Source organism: Mobula birostris, chromosome 6 (genome assembly GCF_030028105.1).
Source record: "Mobula birostris isolate sMobBir1 chromosome 6, sMobBir1.hap1, whole genome shotgun sequence".
Classification (NCBI taxonomy): Eukaryota; Metazoa; Chordata; class Chondrichthyes; order Myliobatiformes; family Myliobatidae; genus Mobula; species Mobula birostris.
In genome coordinates, this window is record NC_092375.1 from 41776877 (window position 1) to 41800255 (window position 23379).

General features: G+C 40.3%; 1 protein-coding gene across 11 annotated transcripts in view; it reads right to left on the reverse strand.

The window, feature by feature from the left end:
- The window catches only part of spag17 (sperm associated antigen 17), a 287464-nt gene that overhangs the window by 41196 nt on the left and 222889 nt on the right, over positions 1-23379 (reverse strand). For 10 of the 11 annotated variants that reach the window (XM_072260331.1, XM_072260332.1, XM_072260334.1 and 7 more), the window contains 3 exons: positions 21757-21859; positions 15583-15652; positions 1040-1162 (listed from right to left, as the gene is read on the reverse strand). In XM_072260331.1, coding sequence (XP_072116432.1) covers positions 1040-1162; positions 15583-15652; positions 21757-21859 — 296 coding nt within the window. Of the gene's footprint in view, positions 1-1039; positions 1163-9660; positions 9723-15582; positions 15653-21756; positions 21860-23379 lie in introns of those variants that run through there. The other variant, XM_072260340.1, reaches the window with a different exon arrangement.

Here is a 23379-nt window from a genome sequence, read left to right on the forward strand (position 1 = left end):
TTGCTTTTATATTCTCGTCATCTTGAAATGGATGTTAACATTACATTTGTTTTCCTTACTACTGAATCAATCTGCAAGTTAACATTTAGGGAATCTTGCAGCAGGACTCCCAAGTCCCTTTCCACCTCTGATTTCTGAATTCCCTCCCTGTTTAGAAAATAGTCTATGCCTTTATCAGGTAATAGTCTACCAAAGTGCATGACCATACACTTCTCCATGCTGTACTCTGTCTTCTATCTCTTTGCCCATTGTCCTAATCTGTCCAAATCCTTTTTCAAAGTCCTCGCTTCCTGAACACTGGCTGTACCTCCATCTAACTTTGCAATAGCAACATACTTGGTCACAAAGCCATCAATTCTGTCATCTGAATTATTGACATATAACTTGAAAAGCAGAAGACCCAACACCAAACCCTATGGAACACCACTAGTTACTGGCAGCCAACCAGAAAACCCCGAGCTACCTGCCAGCCTAGTCATCATATGGGAGCCCAAGCACGGGAGGATGAACCCTGGGCGCCCTCCCAAGACTATGGTCAACACGCTCCTAGAAGACAGCGGCGCGGCTAATGTAGATGAACGGAACGCACTGATGAGGGAGAGGGAGAAGTGGAGAGTCGGTCATCGTGCCCGATGCCGGCCCCCTAGGCCTGGGTTGACGTAGTTGTAGTAGTAGTAGTAGTAGTAGTAGTAGCAGTGGTAGTAGTAGTAACCAGAAAAGGTGCCTTTTATTTCCATTCTTTGCCTTCTGTTCTCTAAATTATTCCAAACAATGACACAGACATTCATAAATGCTTCCAGTAAAAAGTCTACAGTATGCACTATCAAAGTTTAGCTAAGCAATTAAATATCTATATATATATCTTGCTGCATTCATATTTTCCAACAACACAGTGAACATTCTGTAACTAAAATAAGATTGCAGCAAAATGAAAGTTGTTGTATGCATAAAAAATCTTACTAAGATTACCGATACATATATTTATGTAGTCCCATCAGTAGTATAATGCATTCATTAATATGTTAAAAAAATATTTTACCTGGAGCTGGATACTGATGCTGAGAAGTCACTATCTGCTGTGCAAGGCTGTTTCTTTTGAAACTGCATGTGTCTGATGCTATTCCATGAGCTGAAGCTGGGTATATTGGACTATTAATAACCCCTGATAAAAAAAAATGATGCTTATAATGATGGTTATCTCAACTACTGTATGTATTAGTTTGTAATTAACAGAACTTTGAAAACCACATTGTTCTCTTTTTCATATTCACAGCAATTCTGTTTGCATAGATCACATGGAGATGCTTAAGCAATTTATATTCATACTAATTTATTTGATGCCTCTTCTTTACCCCTTTTTCAGTCATACAATCAGATACAACATTTATTCACATATAAATCTGTTTCTTTGTGGGTTACATGGGACTATGATATGATGCAGAGCTGGGCTGAGAAGCGGCAGATGGAGCTAAAAGAGGAAAAGTTTGAAGTGACACACATCAAAGTTGCTGGTGAACGCAGCAGGCCAGGCAGCATCTCTAGGAAGAGGTACAGTCGGCGTTTCAGGCCGAGACCCTTCTGATGAATAAATTGATAGGGTGATAAAGAAGGTATATGGTGTATTGGTCTTCATTCATTGAGAAATTGAGGTCTAGAGCCACGAGGTAATGTTGCAGCTTTTTAAAACCCTTGTTATACCTTACTTAGGGTATTGTGTTTATTTCTGGTTGCTTCATTATGGTTATGATGTGGAAGCTTTAGAGATGATGCATAGTGGCAAATACATTAAGAATATTTAAGAGACACATGGTACATGGATGAAAGAAAAATGGAGGACTATATGGGAAGGAAGAGTTACATTGATCTTAGAATAGGCTAAAGGATCAGCATAACATCATGGGTTGAAGAGCCTTTACTGTGCTGTACTGCTCTATGTTTTACAGTATGTTTTCTGTAACAGGTAATTGATTTATTTAATCTTCCTTTACCATTTAGAAAAGTTTATAAAATTTGTTCCCTTCCAATAATTAACTTTGCCTATTATTAAATCCTGATATGAACAACACTCAAAATCGTCTTTCTCCAAATCTTCACAACAATTTACTGTGGCATCTGTCTGTCTCAACTATTTCTGCTTTCCTCAGAAATTAGACAATGAGCAACCTAATTCCACTGTGTTGTTATTCATTTGTTCACTATCTAATGATACTTTTGAAACCTCAACAATGGTTTTCCTCTCACAGATGTTGCTTGACTTACTGAGCTCCTCCAGCAAGCTGCTTGTTTCTCAAGATTCCAGCATCTGCAATCTCTTGTGTCTATCTATAATATTAGCATGAATATTTTTCTTCGAATTGACTGATAACTTGTTGGTTAATGAGAAAGCTTCCATTTAAAACTGTCTTTGTTTAGCTTTTTAAATGTAAAGTAAGAAAGGCACATTCACACATGCACTAACAAATGTGGAAGTCCTTGAATTACTGAGAAATTTAGAAGTGTCAATGCTGTGAATAATTAAATAAGATGAAAATGCTACACACTAGTGCAATGCATTTTAGCATTTGAAAATAATTGCTGTTAATAAATGAATGATTTTGAAAAGAATGTACTTTCATCTTATCAATACTACAGACAACACTACAGAGATTTGCAAATGTTTCCCATTTTCCTGCTTTCATATCAAGTTTAGATGAGCCATTCAACAAATTACATATTTTTCTTGTTGGATTTCTTTTTACACCAAGATTGGGCCATTTTAAAAATAGTTTAAGAACGCAAACATGAGGAAATCTGCAGATGCTGGAATTTCAAGCAACACACTTAAAAGTTGCTGGTGAACGCAGCAGGCCAGGCAGCATCTCTAGGAAGAGGTACAGTCGACGTCTCGGGCTGAGACCCTTCGTCAGGACTAACTGGAAGAAGAGATAGTAAGAGATTTGAAAGTGGGAGGGGGAGGGGGAGGTCTGAAATGATAGGAGAAGGCAGGAGGGGGAGGGATGGAGCCAAGAGCTGGAAAGTTGATTGGCAAAAGGGATATGAGAGGATCATGGGATGGGAGCGATCCCTGCGGAAAGCGGGGGGGGGGGAGAGAAAGATGTGCTTAGTGGTGGGATCCCGTTGGAGCTGGCGGAAGTTACAGAGAATTATATGTTGGACCTGGAGGCTGGTGGGGTGGTAGGCGAGGACAAGGGGAACCCTATTCTTAGTGGGGTGGTGGGAGGATGGGGTGGGAGCAGATTTGCGTAAAATGGGAGAGATGCGTTTGAGAGCAGAGTTGATGGTGGAGGAAGGGAAACCCCTTTCTTTGAAAAAGGAGGACATCTCCTTCATCCTGGAAAGAAAAGCCTCATCCTGAGAGCAGATGCGGCGAAGATGGAGGAACTGCAAGAAGGGGATAGCATTTTTGCAAGAGACAGGGTGAGAAGAGGAATAGTCCAGGAAGCTGTGAAAGTCTGTAGGCTTATAGTAGATATCAGTAGATAAACTGTCTCCAGAGATAGAGACAGAAAGATCTAGAAAGGGGAGGGAGGTGTTGGAAATGGACCAGGTAAACTTGAGGGCAGGCTGAAAGTTGGAGGCAAAGTTAATAAAGTCAACGAGCTCAGCATGCGTGCAGGAAGCAGTGCCAATGCAGTCATCGATGTAGCGAAGGAAAAGTGGGGACAGATACCAGTATAGGCTTGGAACATGGATTGTTCCACAAAGCCAACAAAAAGGCAGGCATAGCTGGGACCCATACGGGTGCCCATGGCTACACCTTTAGTTTGGAGGAAGTGGGAGGAGCCAAAGGAGAAATTATTAAGATTAAGGACCAATCCCGCTAGACGGAGGAGGGTGGTGGTGGTAGAGGGAAACTGGTTAGGTCTGGAATCCAAAAAGAAGCGGAGAGCTGTGAGACCTTTCTGATGGGGGATGGAAGTATATAAGGACTGGACATCCATGATGAAACTAAAGCGGTGGGGGCCAGGGAACTTAAAATCATCGAAAAATTTCAGAGTGTGAGAAGTGTCATGAGCATAGGTGGGAAGGGATTGAACAAGGGGGGATAAAACAGTCTCGAGGTATGCAGAAATGAGTTCAATGGGGCAGAAGCAAGCTGAGACAATGGGTCTACGATGCACCCCTCACACAAACTCTTCTCCGTCCTGCCATCTGGCAAAAGGCATCGAAGTATTCGGGCTCTCACGACCAGACTATGTAACAGTTTCTTCTCCCCATGTCTTCAGACTCCTCAATACCCAGAGCCCGGACTGACACCAACCTACTGCCCTCTACTGTGCATATTGTCTTGTTTATTATTTATTGTAATGCCTGCACTGTTTTGTGCACTTTATGCAGTCCCGGGTAGGTCTGTAGTCTAGTGTAGTTTTGCGTTGTTTTACGTAGTTCAGTGTAGTTTTTGTATTGTTCATGTAGCACCCTGGTCCTGAAAAACGTTGTCTCGTTTTTACTGTGTACTGTACCAGCAGTTATGGTCGAAATGACAATAAAAAGTGACTTGACTTGACTTGTGCAGTCTGAGTGCTTTTTTTTAACAATACAATTAGGTGTATACCTGTGATCAAGAGTGCAGTATGGTGGAGCTCTAAGCAAATGGGACTGAAAACTAATGTAGGTCCAAGGACATGGTGACCTGTAAACTAGGTAATGATAATGGATAGATGATGGATGCTCTAGTTGTCATCTTCCAAAGTTTCATTGATTCCAGAACAAATACCACATATTGGAAAGTAGCAAATATAATTCTATGATATTGAATTAAGAAGGGGAGGGAAAACAAACCAGTTACTCTGACATTTATAGTCTGAAGGATATTTAAATTTATTTAAAATAAAAGTGCAAACAGAGTAAGATGACCAGAGTTAAACTGGATTTATGAAGTGGAAAGCATGTTTAACAATATTTTTGAAAATTATACTGTAACCAGCAGAAAAGCTAAGGCCAACATCCTCAAATAAAATCCTATGGCATTACAGGAAAGATATTGGCATGGATAGAGGAATGGCTGACAGGCAGGAGGCAGTAAGCAGGAATAAAGAGAGCCTTTTCTGGTTGGCTGCCAGTGACTAGTGGTGTTCCTCAGGGGTCAGTACTGGGACCATTACTTTTCACATTGTTTGTCAATGATTTGGATAATGGAATTGATGGCTTTGTGGCAAAGTTTGCGGATGATACAACGATAGGTGGAGGAATAGGTAGTGTTGAGGAAGCAATACAATTGCAGCCAGCTTTAGACAAATTGGAAGAATGGGCAAAAAAGTGGCAGATGGAATACAGTGTTGGGAAATGTATGATAATGCATTTTGGTAAAAAGGAACAATAATGCAGACTATTATCTAAATGGGGAGAAGGTTCAAACATCAGAGGTACAGAGGGACTTAGCAGTCCTTGTGCAAGACTCCCAGAAGGTTAGTTTACAGGTTGAGTCTGTGGTAAAGGCGGCAAATGCAATTTTGACATTTATTTCAAGGGGAATAAAATATAAAAGGAAGGAGAGGATGCTGAGCCTTTAGTCAGGTCGCACTTGGAGTACTGTCAACAGTTTTGGGCTCCATATCTCAGAAAGGATGTGTTGTCATTGGAGAGAGTCCAGAGGAGTTTCACAAAGATGATTCTGGAAACGAAGGGGTTAACATACGAGGAGTGTTTGACAGCTTTGGGCCTGTACTCAATGGAATTTAGAAGAATGCATGGGGATCTCATTGAAACCTGCCAAATGTTGAAAGGACTAGTTAGGGTGGATATGGAGAGGATGTTTCTTGTGGTTGGTGTATCCAGAACTAAAGGCACAGCCAAAGAGTAGTGAATCTGTGGAATGCTCTGCCACAGGCTGCGGTGGAGGCCAAGTCCATGCGTATATTTAAGGCGGAAGTTGATTGTTTCCTGATCGGTCAGGGCATCAAAGGATATGGCAAGAAGGCAGGTGTATGGGGATGAGTGGGATCTGTGATCAGCCATGATGGAATCGTGGAGCAGACTCAATTGGCTGAATGGCTGAATTCTGCTCTTGTGTCTTATGGTCTTATGTAGTTCTTGTATTTTTACAAGGCCTCTAACAAGGTGCAATGGAAGAGGTTATTTATCAAATTTAGAATGCAAGGCATAAGAGCTTCATTGGAGGATTGGTTAATAAGCACCAAATAAGACAAGCGACTTATACTCCTTTCCCTCCACCCACTTTCTTATTCTAGTTTCTACCCTATTCCTTTCCTAACCCGATGAAGGGTCTCGACCTGAAATGTTAACTGTTTGTTCTCCTCCATAGATGCTGCCTAATTTGCTAAGTTCCTTCAGTATTTTGTGTGTGTTACTCAAGATTTCTAGCATCTGCAAAATCTCTTGTATTTGGGAATAAACAAGTAATGTTTTGGGAAGCTGCTCACAATCTATTTCAATGATATGGATGTGTAGTATATGTATATATCCAGATGATACAAAAATGGAGCACTGTGAACCAAGGATGCAGACAGATTCAGAAATATACAGTGGGCTAAGTGAAAGGATACGACGTAGCAGATGGAATATAATGTGGACAAACACCCAATTTGATAGACAAAATAGAAAGATGGGGTACTTTTTAAAAGGTAAGAAAGAGATTGAAAGGTGTTGGTGCTCAGGATATCCTTAAGACCAGGGGTTCCCAACGTTTTTATGCCACAGACCAATACCATTAAGCAATGGGTTCATGGACCCCAGGTTGGGAACCCCTGCTTTGGTTGAAGATGAATTTCAAGGTTGTATACCTCACACATACTTTGATAATAAATATACTTAGAATCTTTTTGGATTTTTTGAATATTTGAATCACTGATAACTAATACAGTCTACACCTACATCATCGCAGTTCAGGTAACAGAAACCCACTCTTACATAATTCACAAAGCTCTACTGAAAATTTGAAATACAGAATAAAATTTCACTCTTACGGAACTGCACTACTTCTAACACACCACACACAAAATGCTGGAGGAGCTCGGTGAGTTAGGCAGCATCTATGGAAATGAATAAACAGTTGACATTTCAGGCTGAGACCCTTCATTAGGTCTGGAAAGGAAGGGGGAAGATTCCAAAGGTGATGGTGAGGGAAAGGAGGACAAACTAGAAGTTGATTTGTTAAACCAGGTGGGTGGAGAAGAAAGAATCTTACAGAAGAGGATAGTGAAGCATGGGATGATAATGAGGAGGAGGGCATCAGGGAGAGGTGATAGGTAGGTGAGGAGAAGAGGCAAAAGGCCAGAATGGAGAACAGAAAAAGAGGGAATGAGAAGAAGGGGAAAAGAAAAAAGAAAGAAAAAAATAGAAAAATAAATTATCAGAAGAAGAAATCGATGTCCATGCTATCAGGTTGGAGGATACCTAGACGGAATATGAGGTGCTGCTTCTCCACTCTGAGAGGTACCTCATCGTGGCAAAAGAGGAGGTCACTTACATGTTGGAATGGGAATGAAATTAAAATGTTTGGACACCAGAAAATTCCGCTTTTGGCGGATGGATAGGAGGTATTCAACAAAGCCATGCCCCAATTTACCTCAGGTCTCATCAATGTAGAGGCAGCCACATCCAGAGCACCAGATACAAGAGATGACCCCAACAGATTCTCAGGTGATGTGTTGGGCCTTGAATGGAGGTAGCATTTCTGTTGCTTGCAGGGATATGTGCCAGGAGATTAGTGGGGAATGTTGAATTGACAAGGAAATCACTGAGGCAGCAATCCTTGTGGAAAATGGAGAGTGGCGGGGGCGGGGGGGGGGTGGGTTGAATGGTAAAGATATACATGGTGATAGGATGTGGTTGAAGTTGTGGAGAAATATATGTTGAATGCAGAGGCTCATGGGGTGGTAGGTAAGGACAGGATGAACTCTATCCCTGCAAAGGAGGCAGGTGTCTAGGAAATGGAGGAGAGAGGATAAGAGCACTAGCCCGTACTAGTTTACCGAGGACAACAATCGTGAGCTGCCAGTTCAGGGGGGGAGGCCACTTAAGGAATTTACTCTGGAAACTCACAAGTCATTCCCTTCTATTTATACTTGCACAACAATACTTTAAACAATGGAACATCCATTTCTAGATAATTAATGCAATAACTCTTTCTCTTTTGCCTACAATACAATCAGAATTCCCTTGCCTATAGACTGTGCACCCATAGGAGGCATTATTGTTGAGAGAAAACCAACTGTAGGACTCAATGGGGAAAAAGGGTTTATGCAATGGAAAACTGTAATAAAGATGACTCTCTAGAATTGCAATGCAGTTAGAAAAATAGTAAGTAATCCTACTGAAACCAAAAAATTCTAAGTGGCTTACTAGGATAGATATAGAATTGAGAAACAAGAGTCAGTCTCAAAATAAGGGCTTGGCCATACAGGATAAGATGGTAATAAATTTTGTCACCCAGAGCCAATGTATTTTTGGAATTCACTACCGAGAGGCCTGTAGAGTTGATTACAATGTTTATTCAAGACAGAGGCTGATAGTTAATATACAGGAAATTAAGGGATATGCAGTTAATATTAGAAAGTGGAACTGCGATGGATGATCAGCCATCATCTTATTGAATTGAAAAGCAGGCATAAAGAAACGGTACACAGTTATGGACACAGCTTAGTACATTATAGAACTTAGCTTCCCCTCTATGTACTTCTTGCTGCCTCAGTTAAGAAGCCAGGATAATTGAAGATTCCACTCACCCTAGACATTCTCTCTTCTCCTTTCTTCCATCAGGCAGAAGATATAAAAACCTGAAAGCATGCACCACTAGGTTCTAGGACAGTTTCTACCACATTGTTTAAAAAGTAGTACATGGTTCCCTTGTGCAATGAAATGGACTTGACTTCACAATCTGTCTCATTATGAACAGGTACCTTATGTTTACCTGCACTGTACTTTCTCTGTAGCTGGTAAATTTTATTCTGCATTCTCTTATTGCCCCTACTCTACCTCAATGCACTATGTAATGATTTGATCTGTATGATCAATATGTAAGACAAGCTTTTCAAGTACACAGAAAAATAATAAACTACTTCCAATTTTACTCTTCTTGATTTCTCTTTGTTGTCTCTTTAGGATTGACTATGATCTCAAGGAATTTGTACAATTTGAGAGATCTTTAATATGCAATGGCAATTCATATGCTTCACTTAGAATTTATGTGGAAACTGTAGACAAGAAATTGGATGAGAGAAAGTTCCTTTGTGCCTACTCTTATGCAAAAATGGTCTGTATCATATGATTTTTGTGCATGTCATACATTATTTTTCTTGTGAAGTCCTGCTGATCAGGAAATTGAATCTGGCATTTCCTATTGTAATTTATCCTAATATTGTTCAGCTCCCTTTTGCATTCTTTGCACTTCTTAAGAGCCACTGCCCCAAAGCAGTCGCCAACAATTGAACCAAATTAAAAGTGACTATTTTGCTAGATATATTTTCTACATGAACACATAATATAATGTTGCAGTCTACATAATTGTTGGTAAAAAGTACCATAAATTTACACCCTAGCTCTATTTATTAATAAAATATAAGGTTCTGAAAGTCATAATATTTTCATCTTCAAAGTATCTTGTACTCTTAATAATAATCATCTTTAAAAGCAAAAATAAAAAAAATTTACCTATTTACCATTATTTTCTCTCAAATAGTTCAGGAGTATTTAGAGCATGCAGTCAAACAACAGCATGGTAGATTCTCATTTTCCATCATGATTTAGAACATACTGAAAGACTAAATGGCAGTGCAGAAAAGAAGTCAAAGTTCAAAGTAAGTACATACATGTAACCATTTATAACCATGAGATTTGTTTTGAGGGCATACTCAGATATACATTCTCCTTTCTCACAGACCACAGTTCAAATAGTCTTTCTACGCAAAACATTAATTTCTTACATTTAGTTCAGTTTTCCATTTTGTGTTTGCTGTTCTCACTGTGGTCCCCTCCATTCGAGGAGGTAAACTACTGGTTAAGTGATCACTTTGCCAGACATATTCATTCAGTCTGTAAACATGTTCCCCTGCCCTTAATCATCTGTAAAGTCTGAATAAGAATCAGAATCAGGTTTATTATCACTTTATTGTATGATGTGATATTTGTTGTTCCACTTCTTGGGCCATCGTCTCTTGAAGGTGTCTTTGATGGTATGGAGGGTTGTGCTATGATGAAGCTGGCTAAGTCTACTACCCTCTGCAACCTCTTGCAATCCTGTGCATTGGAATCTCCATACCAAGCTGTGATGCAATTAGTCAGAATGCTCTCCACATATAAATAAATATCTATCGAAATTTGCTAGTCTTTGGTGACATACCAAATCTCCTCAAACTCCTAATGAAGTAGAGCTGCTGGTTTTCCTCCTTTGTGATTGCATCAATGTGGTGGGTCTGGGACAGATCCTCTAAGATGCTGACAGCTAGGAACTTAGACCTTTTCCACTACTGATCTCTCAGTGAGGACTGATGTACGTTCTCCTGACTTGGGCTTCCTGAAGTCCACAATCAATTCCTTGATCTTTTTTTCTCCAGTCCTGATGAAGGGTCTTAGCCCCAAACATTGACTATACTCCTTTCCATAGATGCTGCCTAACCTGCTGAGTTCCTCCAGCGTTTTGTGTGTTGCTTAGATTTCCAACATCTGCAGATTTTCTCTTGTTTGTCCTTGATCTTGTTGGCATTAAATGCAAGGTTGTTGTGACATCACTCCACCAGCTAATCTATCTCACTCCTAAATGCCTCAAGACTCAAGATTCAAGCATTCTTCAGTACACGAGTATAAAGGAGAACAAAATAATTATTACTTCGGATCTGAAGCAGCTTTAAAAAAAAACAGAATAAGCATCAAGAACACAATTAAGAAAAAAACCAAAAAAATATATAAATATAAAAACAATCCTATAAAACACAATGTACAAGTATCTGATATATATAATACATAGACTGTGTGTAGGTAGATAATGGGATGCTAGGTGATGTGCACGTAGTAGTAGTGGAGTGGCTTAGTGAGTGAAGATGTTGATCAGACTGACGGCTTGGGGGATGTAACTGATTTTGGGTCGTGTCCTGGCATGGATACCGTGTAGCCTCTTCCGTGATGGAAGTGGGACAACTGTCCAAAAGCAGGGTGGGTGGGAATCTTTATGATATGGCTGGCGTTTTTCTGATACCTTTCTGTGCATATGTCCTTGATGGCGGGTAGGCTGGTGCCAGTGATGCATTGGGTAGTTTTAACTATATGTTGTAAAGCCCTTCTGTCTGCTGCCTTGCAGTTTTCATACCACACGGTGATGTAGCATGTGAGGATTCCCTCCACTGCACAATGTAGAAGATTGCGAATATTGGTATGCACAGACCAGCTCTCTTCAGCCTCCTCAGAAAGTAGAGGTGTTACTAAGCTCTCTGGACTGTGGAGGATGTGTTCTGGGACTTGGAGAGGTTGTGTGAGATGTGCACTTCCAGGAGTTTTAAACTGCTTGTAGTTTTCACTGCTGTGGAGCCGATGTGAAGAGAGGTGTGAGTGGTCTAGATTTTTCTGAAGTTGATAATGATCTTCTTTGTCTTGTTGACATTGAGGAAGAGGTCATTCGCTTGGCACCATGCCTTGAGCTCTTCCACCTCCTCATTGTAGGCTGTCTTATTGGGCCTCATCACTGTTGTGTCATGAGCAGGCTTAACAATGTGATTGCTCAGCTGTTTGGATGTGCAGGCAAATTTCACATAGCCATCTGAGATTTTACCAACAGTAGCATCATTTGTGCATTCATAAATATCTTTTCAGCTGTGCTTAGCTATGTAGTCATGAGTGTAGAGAGGGTAGAGCAGTGGGCTAAGCACGCATCCTTGAGGTGCACCTGTGCTAATCGAAAGCGAAGAGATGTTATCACCAGTCCATATTGAATGTGGTCTCCTTATGAGGAAGTTGAGAATCCAGTTGTAGAGGGGAGCACAGAGACCCGGGTTCAGAAGTTTGGTGATTTATACTGAAGTAATAATGGTACTAAATGGCGAGCTATTTATATTAAAATGTCAAGTAACAAGCACTATTGTTTTGAGCATTCCAAATTCTATTGGTAATTTCATTTTCAATCTGATGCCTTGCACTATCACATCCTTTGTGACTTAGCATGTTCTAGTCTACAGCTATCACAACCTTTCCTTCTGTTCTCTCCTTGCTTCTTTTTTTTTGGCGTGTGCCTGTGTGCATGTGAGTATGTGTGTGTGTGTGCGTGCGAGCGTGTCTGTGCATGTGTGCATCCATGTTGATGTCTTTTTCATGGCTTTTACAAGGCACGGAGTGAGAGAGAGAGACAGTGTGGCGCGCCACTCCTCACAGAGACATTTTCGCAGTATTTTTCCCTTTATTTTACGAGGTCGAGTTGCGATCTCAACACTCAACCCGTCATGGATGGAAAGTGTACTCGGGAGCAGACCTGACTGGTTCTGAACCCGGGAACCTCTGCTCCCGGGTCTGGCGCTGATGTTGTTGCACCACCAGCCGGCCCTCCTTGCTTCTTTTTCAACAGCTTTGAAACTTTTTTTTTACCTTAATGTATTCCAGTTCTGATGAAGGACTTTGATTTGAATTTTGTTTTTCTTATCTAGAGATACTGCCTAGCTTGCTGAGTATACATGTTAGTCGGGAAGTGGTGTTAGGTAAATTGAAGGGATTAAAGGCAGATAAATCCCCAGGGCCAGATGGTCTGCATCCCAGGGTGCTTAAGGAAGTAGCCCAAGAAATAGTGGATGCATTAGTGACAATTTTTCAAAACTCTTTAGATTCCGGATTAGTTCCTGAGGATTGGAGGGTGGCTAATGTAACCCCACTTTTTAAAAAAGGAGGGAGAGAGAAACCGGGGAATTGTAGACCAGTAAGCCTAACGTCGGTGGTGGGGAAACTGCTGGAGTCAGTTATCAAGGATGTGATAACAGCACATTTGGAAAGCGGTGAAATCATTGGACAAAGTCAGCATGGATTTGTGAAAGGAAAATCATGTCTGACGAATCTCATAGAATTTTTTGAGGATGTAACTAGTAGAGTGGATAGGAGAGAACCGGTGGATGTGGTATATTTGGATTTTCAAAAGGCTTTTGACAAGGTCCCACACAGGAGATGAGTGTGCAAACTTAAAGAACACGGTATTGGGGGTAAGGTATTGATGTGGATAGAGAATTGGTTGGCAGACAGGAAGCAAAGAATGGGAATAAACGGGACCTTTTCAGAATGGCAGGCAGTGACCAGTAGGGTACCGCAAGGCTCAGTGCTGGGACCCCAGTTGTTTACAATATATATTAATGACTTAGACGAGGGAATTAAATGCAGCATCTCCAAGTTTGCAGATGACACGAAGCTGGGCAGCAGTGTTAGCAGTGAGGAGGATGCTAAGAGGATGCAGGGTAACTTGGATAGGTTAGGTGAGTGGGCAAATTCATGGCAGATGCAATTTAATGTGGATAAATATGAGGTTATCCACTTTCGCGGCAAGAACAGGAAAACAGATTATTATCTGAATGGTGGCCGATTAGGAAAAGGGGAGGTGCAACGAGACCTGGGTGTCATTGTACAACAGTCATTGAAAGTGGGAATGCAGGTACAGCAGGTGGTGAAAAAAGTGAATGGTATGCTGGCATTCATAGCAAGAGGATTCAAGTACAGGAGCAGGGAGGTACTACTGCAGTTGTACAGGGCCTTGGTGAGACCAACCAGTTTTGGTCTCCTAATCTGAGGAAAGACTTTCTTGCCATGGAGGGAGTACAAAGAAGGTTCGCCAGGTTGATTCCTAGGATGGCAGGACTTTCATATGATGAAAGACTGGATCGACTAGGCTTATACTGTCTGGAATTTAGAAGATTGAGTGGGGATCTGATTGAAACATATAAAATTCTAAAGGGATTGGACAGGCTAGATGCAGGAAGATTGTTCCAGATGTTGGGGAAGTCCAGAATGAGGGGTCACAGTTTGAGGACAAAGGGGAAGTCTTTTAGGACCGAGATGAGGAAAAACTTCTTCACACAGAGAGTGGTGAATCTGTGGAATTCTCTGTCACAGGAAACAGTTGAGGCCAGTTCATTGGCTATACTTAAGAGGGAATTAGATATGGCCCTTGTGGCTAAAGGGATCAGGGGGTATGGAGAGAAGGCAGGTACAGGGTTCTGAGTTGGATGATCAGCCATGATCATACTGAATGGCGGTGCAGGCTCAAAAGGCTGAATGGCCTACTCCTGCACCTATTTTCTATGTTTCTATTTACAACTTTTCCTGTTATAGTGCAACAAAAGAAGTTTAAAGCCTGTGTGAAATAAGTAGTTGGGACCAGTAAATCATTCTGCCAATAAAATTGTTGATGCACAGGTATGTTACAACATATGTACTTGACTATGTTCCTAACTTTAGGAAGATAAGGTGGTGCACATACTGCTGTTTACGCTAACAGTGCTGAGTTCCAGAGGGTTGAGAAGTTCAAGTTCCTAGCAGTGAACATCACCAATAGTCTCTCCCAGTCCAACTAGATAGATACCACAATCAGTGCCTCTACTTCCTCAGTGGCTTAAAAAAAAGTCTCTATTGAACCACTTTCGATGGATGCACCATAAAAAGCACCTTATCAGGATGCACAACTTGGTATGGCAATTGCTCTGCCGAAGCCTGCAGGAAACTAGAGAGAGCTGTAGACAAAGCTCAGCACGTCACAAAAAAACAGCTTCCTCTCCAAAGCCTCTGTCTACACTTCTCGCCTTCTTTCCCACCCACCTGGTTTCACCTACCACCTACTAGCTAGTCCTTCATCTCCACCTCCACCTTTTCAGTCTGGCTTCTTCCCCTTTTCATTCCTACCCTGCAGAAGAGTTTTGGCCAGAAATGGTGCCTGTTTATTCATTTCCACAGATGCTGTCTGACCTGCTGAGTTCCTCCAGCATTTGTGTGTTGTAATGGTTCAACTCAAGGCTGGAATCTATGGATGTAGTAAAGGATAATACGACTGAACTTTGAAATTCGGTCACTCTGTGTTCTAAGCCCGCAAAAGGGTTTTGATGAGATCATGCCTGAAACACTGCATACAGGTTTGATCTCCTAACACTGGAAGCATACATATTGTTACAGAAGTGGGACAATGGAAGTTTATCAGATTGAATTCTTGATAGTGTTTTGAGGAGAAATTAAGTGGTGTTGGCCTGTCCTTCCTGGAATTTAGATGAATCAGAAGTGATAATATTAAAGCTGTCCAGATAGAATATGGGTGGATCTGACAAGATTTGACAAAAATGTTATTAAGAGGCATTTGCTAACATTTGGAGAGTCTAACATCAAGGTTACAGTACCTGGATAAGGGGCCAGCTATTCAGAAGCCTTTAAATCTTTTTAATTCTTATCTAGAGAGGGCTCATATATGGAGTAACAAGACTGAGTCAACATATTGAGACTATAAAAAGGGGGAAACGTGGACTTGGTGGGAATGTGGAATCAAGGTCGAGTATCAACTATCTTCTTATTTCAAAGGGAATAGCTGAAAGTCAGGTGATCTATTCCCTTTGATACTTCCGCCAGTTTGTAATTTCAAATTAGACCAACATCTGGAGTGTAAAGTGTTGCACTACTCACCCATGCCTGAATCAGCTGATGGACCCGGTATCTTCATTGTCTGACTTCGTAAGTAATCCATATCATAGTTCTGTACAAAATAATTTTTTAAAGATATTTTTATATACATCTCAACTTGTATATGGTGCAATGCAACACCAAATGAAATAAATTTATAATGCAGATTGTCATAATCAAAATAAGGAATTTCCTATTTAAAACTTCCCCCTATGTTATAAAAAATAAAGGGTCAGGAATTAAAGGTTCACCTTATGGAATACAGAATGGGAAGGCTAGAGATGACTCCAAAATCAGAGTTTGGCTTTCAAATTCGGGTTTGGGATATCTTATCTGACCTGCACAGGAATTTGCAGTGGGAGGGAATTTGAGCAGCCTGGGACTAAAGTAAAAAGTAGAACCAAAAAGGTGGTAATCTCTGGATTATTATCTGAAACACATGTAAATTGGTACAGGGTTAAGAAGATTAGAAAGTTAAGTGCGTAACTGAAGGATTGGTGTGGAAGAAGTGAGTTTGAATTCATGGGAAACTGGCACCAGTATTGGGGAAGGAGGGAGCTGTTCCATCGGGACAAGCTCCACTTGAACTGTGATGGGACTGGATTCTGCTGAATCGCATAAATAGGGTTGTGGATAGGGCTTTAAACTAAGTAGCAGGGGAGGTGGGTTCAACAGATTGAAGAAGTATAGATGAAGTAAAAGCAAAAAGTGTGGATAAAGATAGAGAAAAAACAAAAGTTAAAAAAGAGAAAAGTAAGGGTGGAGTGTAGCAAGTGCATAAGAGAAAAAGATTACAAGATTTTAAAGGTACAATGAGTGTAAGGGCACTTTATCTGAGTGCCCATAGTATTTGTAACAAGGTTAGTGAACTTGCGGCACAAATCAGTATAAAGGGGTATGATTTACTGGCCATTACAGAAACGTGGTTGCAGGGTGGAGAGGATTGGGAATTAAATATTCAAGAATATCAGGTAATATGGAAGGATAGGCAGGAAGGTAAGGGAGGTGGGATAGCACTCTTAATTAAGGAAGAGATCAGGATGATAGTGAGAGATAACAGAAGATCTGAGGAGCAGAATGTTGAATCCATCTGGGTAGGGGAAAAATATCAATGGTGGGAGTTGTCTACAGGCCACCGAATAATAACATTACAGTGGCACAGGCAATACACTGAGAAATATCTTAGGCATGTAAGAATGGAACAGCAGTTATCGTGGGGGACTTTAACTTGCACACAGGTGGACTGAATCATGTTGGTCAAGGCAGTCTTGAGGATTTCATAGAATGCATATGTGATAGCTTTCTTCAACAGAATGTTGCTGAACCTACAAGGGAACGTGCTATCTTAGATCTGGTCCTGTGCAATGAGACAGATAAAGTTAGCAATCTTGTAGGTAGGGCTCCTCTTGGAAAGAGTGATCACAGTATGATTAAGTTTCTCATACAAATGGAGGATGCAATAGTTTGATCTAAAACCAGTGTATTATCCCTAAACAAGGGAGACTACAATGGGATGAGGGAGGAGTTGGATAGGGTAGAATGGGAACACAGGCTATATGGTGGGACAAATGAGGAACAGCGGAAGACCTTCAAAGAGATTTTTCACAGCACTCAACAAAAGTATATTCCATACTTAATTAAGGAAATAAAGGAAGCATTAATCTAAATGCTTGTGCATACAAAGTTGCCAGGAGTAGTGGGAAAGTGGAAGATTGGGAAAACTTTAAAAAGCAACAAAGAAACACTAAGAGATCAATAAAGAAAGGGAAGCTAGATTATGAAAATAAAGTAGCACAAAATATAAAAATGGACAGTAAAAGTTTTTATAATTATTTTCAAGCAGGAAAGCGTGGCCAAAGTAGGTCTCTTGGAGGATGAGAAGGGGGAACTGATATTGGGTAATGAGGAAATGGCCAAGGTTTTGAATCACTATTTTGTGTCAGCTTTCACTGTGGAAGATGTATCTAACATGCCGAAGAGAGATGATATGGACGTGGTGGGAGGAGAGCACCTCGATACAATAGCTATCACTAGAGAGCAAATCTATGGGCCTAAAGATAGACAAGTCTCCTGATCCTGATGGAATGCATCCCAGGGTACTGAAAGAAATGGCAGAGGTTATAGTTGAGGCTTTAGTGATAATTTACAAAACTCTCTGGACTCTGGGCAGGTTCTGGTGGATTGGAAGACAGCGAAGGTCACGCCACTGTTTAAAAAATAATGTAGGCAAAAGGCGGGTAACTGTAGGCCAGTTAATTTAACATCTGTAGTTGGGAAAATGCTTGAAGCTATCATTAAAGAAGAAACAGCGAGCCATCTAGAAAGAAATAGATCCATCAGGCAGATGCAGCATGGATTCAGCAAAGGTGGGTCCTGTTTGACAAAGTTACTGGAGTTTTTTGAGGATATAACGAGTGCAGTGGATAGGGGAGAACAGATGGATATAATTTACTTGGAATTCCGGAAGGTGTTCAATAAGGTACCACATAAAAGACTTATCCATATGATAAGGATGTATAGGTTGGGGTTGATATATTACCATGTATAGAGAATTGCTTAACCAATAGAAAAGCAGAGAGTTGGGATACATGGGTGTTTCTCTGGTTGGCAACCAGTGGCGATCAGTGTGCCACAGGGGTCGGTGCTGGGTCCACAACTGTTCACAATATACATTAACAGTCTGGAAGAGGGGACCGAGCGTAGTGCATCTAAATTTGCTGATGACACCAAATTGAGTGCAAAAGCAAATTGTGCAGAGGATACAGAGTTTGCAGAGAGATATAGATAGGTTAAGTGAGTGGGCAAGGGTCTGACAGATGGAGTACAGTGTTGGTAAATGTGAGGTCATCCACTTTGGAAGGGAAAATGGAAGTTCAGGTGGTAAAATAGTAAATGATTCAAATGGTAAAAGATTGCAGCATGCTGCTGTGCAGGAGACTTAGGAGTGCTTGTGCATGAATCACAAAAGGTGGATTTGCAGGTGCAGCAGGCTATCAAGAAGGCAAATGGAATGTTGGCTATTGTTAGAGGGATTGAATTTAAGAGCAGGGAGGTCATGCTGCAACTATACAGAGTACTGGTGAGGCCGCATCTGGAGTACTGCATGCAGTTCTGGTCTCCTTACTTGAGGAAGGATATACTGGCTTCGGAGGCAGAGCAGAGGAGGTTCACCAGGTTGATTCCAGAGATAAGGGGGTTAGACTATGAAGAGAGATTGAGTCACCTGGGACTGTACTCACTGGAATTCAGAAGGATGAGAAGAGATCTTATAGAAATATAAAATTATGAAAGGGATAGAAAGATGGAGGCAGGAAAGTTGATTCCACTGGTAGGTGAGTCTAGAACTAGGGGACGTAGCCTTAAGATTCAGGGGTGTAAATTTAGGACAGAGATGAGGAGGAGCTGCTTTTCCCAAAGAATGGTGAATCTGTGGAGTTCGCTGCGGAAGCTACCTCAATAAATATATTTAAAACAAGGTTGGAGAGATTTTTGCATAGTAGGGAGTTAAGGGTTATGGGGAAAAGGCAGGTAGGTGGAGATGAGTCCATGGTCATATCAGCCATGATCTTATTGAATAGTGGAGCAGACTCGAGGGGCTCGATGGCCTACTCCTGCTCCTATATCTTATGTTCGTTTTTATCAAGTTATCTATACAGAAAGAGTAAATGAAGATCAGGCAGTTGACCTGCAAAATAACTGAGGCCAAAAGAAATGAGAGATCAGAGGCTGATGTTACTGGCGAGGTCAAATGGGGTTTGGGTTTATTGGGGAAGGAGGTTTGTGTGATGGGATTGGGTGGGGGAGCTGAATGAGATAAGATTGGCGGTGTGGTAAATTTTACAAAATCACACTTTTGCAAACTAATAGGCAGATCAAGATCTGATTTTCTTGAGTACAACTAACTTAGGAATCTGAGCAAACCTATCTAGTCATAGTGGTCTCAAGCAACTATTAGCCTCCATATTATATACACAAAGAACCAAATATATATTTTTTCATAAAGAACTACAAGGTGAGTGTATTATGTTCTTTTGCAATACGGTAGTTTGTGCACTATTTACTGGCACTGTATATGCTTCTTGCCTCCCATAAAGGGGGCAAAAATTATTTTTTACTGTGCCACTGAACTTTGAAACCACTGTTTGTAAGAGACTTTTGCTTTGAATTATGTTACTGGAATTAATGAGTCATTCTCCCAGATCGCCACTCTAATATATCAAGCATAGTGCCTATACGTCCCACAGTAAAAGATAGTATAGTGGTGCATATTGGTCTTTCACAGCACCAATGGCCCAAGTTCAATCTTGATTTTATGTGCTGTTGGTGTGGAGTTTGCATGGTCTCTCTTTGACCACGTGTTTCCACTGGATACTCTCTTTTCCATCCTCATCTGAAAGACATGTGGGTTGGTAGGTTAAATGGCCATTGTAAAAGCCATTGTGTATAGGCAAGCGGGAGAACATGGGAATGATAAAAACAATAGGATTATGTAAGATTAGTATAGATGTGAAATTGATGGTTGGCACAGTCTCAGGGATCTGAAGGAACTGTTCCTATGCTGTGCCTCCTTTTGACAGTAATTCCTTAGTAAATGACAGAGATCAAAATAACACCATGAAGCCACTGGATCCTGTGAATCATGCTTATGGATGTGTTTTCCCTAACCTAGTAATTCTAGAACTAGGTAACTTCAGGACTGGAAAAAGTCACGCATAGAAATTCTTTTACAGTGCCTCATCATTTTCAGTGCTGAATGACTGGAAGTTCATTTATTGGAACCGGTCCCAATGGGTTGCTTTCCATTGAGATCAACATGACGGGAAATTAAACAGGCACTTCCAGTCACAAAGCAGGTCTGTATATTTCGCCCTTGATTTACAAACGTTTGTAATTGAATGGCAGAAAAGATATAAAGGGCAAAATTGCTTAGTCCTTTCAGCTGGTTCAACAACATAGTTCTTCAAATCAAAATGTTGTAAGTCCACAATGCTTAATTCCATTCATAAACAGCATTTATACTGAGAAATTTATACTGTATAAAATCAGAATGGCCCTTAAAATATAATCTGGAAAATAGAAAATGATCAATGACAGGTAATATTTATGCTGCACAAATGTCAGGTAATGAGCAATATAAACAAGAGAAAGTCTAAACATTTACCTTTAACATTCACTGGCATTACCAATGTCTAGCTATCATCCTTCTCCCCACTCCTCTCTCCTGACGACACTATCAATATTCTGAAGGCCATCATTGATAAAAGCTACACTGGGCTGGCCAAGAAACATTTTGGCTGCTGGAGCAGTTAGAAATTCTGTATCTTGCAGTGAATGACTAACTGTCTGGTTCCTCAAGTCTTTCAACATTTACAAGCATAAGCTAGAAGTGTGATGAAATATTTCAGCTTTCTTAATTGGGTGCAGTTCCAAGAATTTCAAGATCATGTACTTGTCTGGCATCCTAACTTCTACGTATTCATTCCTTTCACCATTGTTGAAGTTACTCACCAAGATACACCAACAGGCTCTTTTAAAAACCTTTAACGTCTACAGCCAGGAAGACAAGTGGCAATGAAAATATCACTACTTATATATTACTGTCTGCAAATCCTGAAACTCTTATCAGGAACTTGACGGCAATACTTATACTTTAAGGAACTGTGAAGGTCGAGGCGGTAGCCCAGCTTTAAATGCCTCAACTATGAAACTACATTTACTGTACAAGTGCAGCTAAGCTAAAAGAGTAATTAAAAGAGTGATCCTGTATCCTCAGTGGGAACATAAGAAATTAAAAAGGAGGTTCAGGTGGAGGGATACTACATTATAATCCTACTTCTTCAACCTCTGTTTTTTGTTAGTGTATCTACTAATTTAAATTATAGATGTATTTACAGTGATCCTTAATTAGCTCTCAATCATTAATTTCATCTTCTCAAATAAATCAGTTAGGTTTCTAAAGCATGATCATTATTTTTAGAAACAGGATGACATCTACTGTAACATTAATATTACTTAGCTTCCTCCAATCAGCTTTGTTTTTGACAAATTCAACTTGTTTGAACTTGAATAATTTGATTACTTGTAAATTAAGATGTTTATCTTCCTGATCAATGGAAGAAGGCTCATTAACTTTTTTACGCAGTATTAAGCTTTAACAAAAATAAACTAAAGCAATACCTGAGATGTGTCAAAAGCCGTGTCCAACTCAGAAAGAAAATATGGTGGGACAATCATGTTCCTCAAAGCTAATCTGCAGGCTTTATCTGCTTCAAGCTCCTGTCTGTTAATACATAGACAATTATAAGATATATAAAAAAAATCACATCTGTTTGCATTTAGAATCAATTATAGTATGCACTTAAGGTTGTGGTAAAAAAACATGGTTCCTTAAGGTTGTTATAGCTGGGGTGGTAATGGGGACAAAGTCCCACTACCTATTAAATGCTCCCAATGGAGTGAACCTCGAATAGCCTCTGACAACCAAATCCAACTCCTGGTCTTCACGCATGGCTTAGCTACTAAGCCCGATGGAACCGTTTCTACTGACAGAAGAAGGGGCAAAGGAGGGCTAATGGAGCCTTAAAACCAGTTGCTTCATCCTGATGGGGCTTGTCAGCTGTGGCTGGCAGCTCATTTAGGAGAAGGAAAACTCTGATCTCAAATCTCTGCTGCCTCACAACTATACCCACACATGGGGAAAGTTTCAGGAGCAAACCCTGAGGAGCAATCCTGAGCTGGAGTGCCTAAGGCAGTCCTACATTGACTTCAATGCTGACTGGCAACTCCTGCAACGCTGCAGGTACCAAACTGTATCGGTCTCTGTCGTTCCTTTGGGTACATCAGATGGATGGAGAGAGTGAGCTTGCTACATGGGCAACAGCTTGCTCTCCATATTGTACTGCCTGGGCTTGTGTATCTAGACAGCTAGGACACTATATCCATGGTCAACTCTAAATGACAGAGCCCTCTCACTCACTCAAAACAATATGGAAGTTTTTAAAAAAAATTCTGGATTTCTTTTGAAGGTGTTACTGATATTTTTATTTCCATAATACAAACTTTTGAAAAGTAATTTGCTAATTTACTTGCTGATTTTCAGATTTTTCACAACTTACGGGATGCAAAATCAATACTAAGACAAAGCAGGTCAAGCACTTAATTATTTCTAACCACATATGACATGAAATATTGATTTCCAAAGACGCATGTGGCAATAATGCTAAACCTATTGAAATGAGTGTTTAGTATTAAATACTGGTAAGTAGTTGGATGAGTGCTTGCTAAACTCCAAATATTTGGTTTAGAATTTAAATCATTCAATGAAATCTGAATCTCAAAACCAAAAACTCAACCCACTATCAGTGGCTAACAAGGAAAATTACATTTTTAGAGGATTATATATTTAATTAATAACTAATTCAGATGCCAATTCCTACTTTTGCTCTACAGTATTACACAAGATAATATAAAGCCACCTTTACCGAGGAAGCAGGTAAGAACATCTATTATTCAACTTCTGAAGATTAATGTGAATATACAGTGCCTATTAAAAGTATTCACACCTTTGAAGTTTTCATGTTTTATTGTTTTACAACATTGAATCACAGTGGATTTAATTTGGCTTTTTTTGACACTGATCAACAGAAAAAGACACTTTTGCGTCAAAGCGAAAACAGATCTCTACAAAGTGATCTAAAACACAAAATAATTGATTGCATAAGTATTCATTCCCTTTAATATGACACACCAAATCATCAGAGGTGCAGCCAGTAGGTTTTAGAAGTCACATAATTGGTTAAA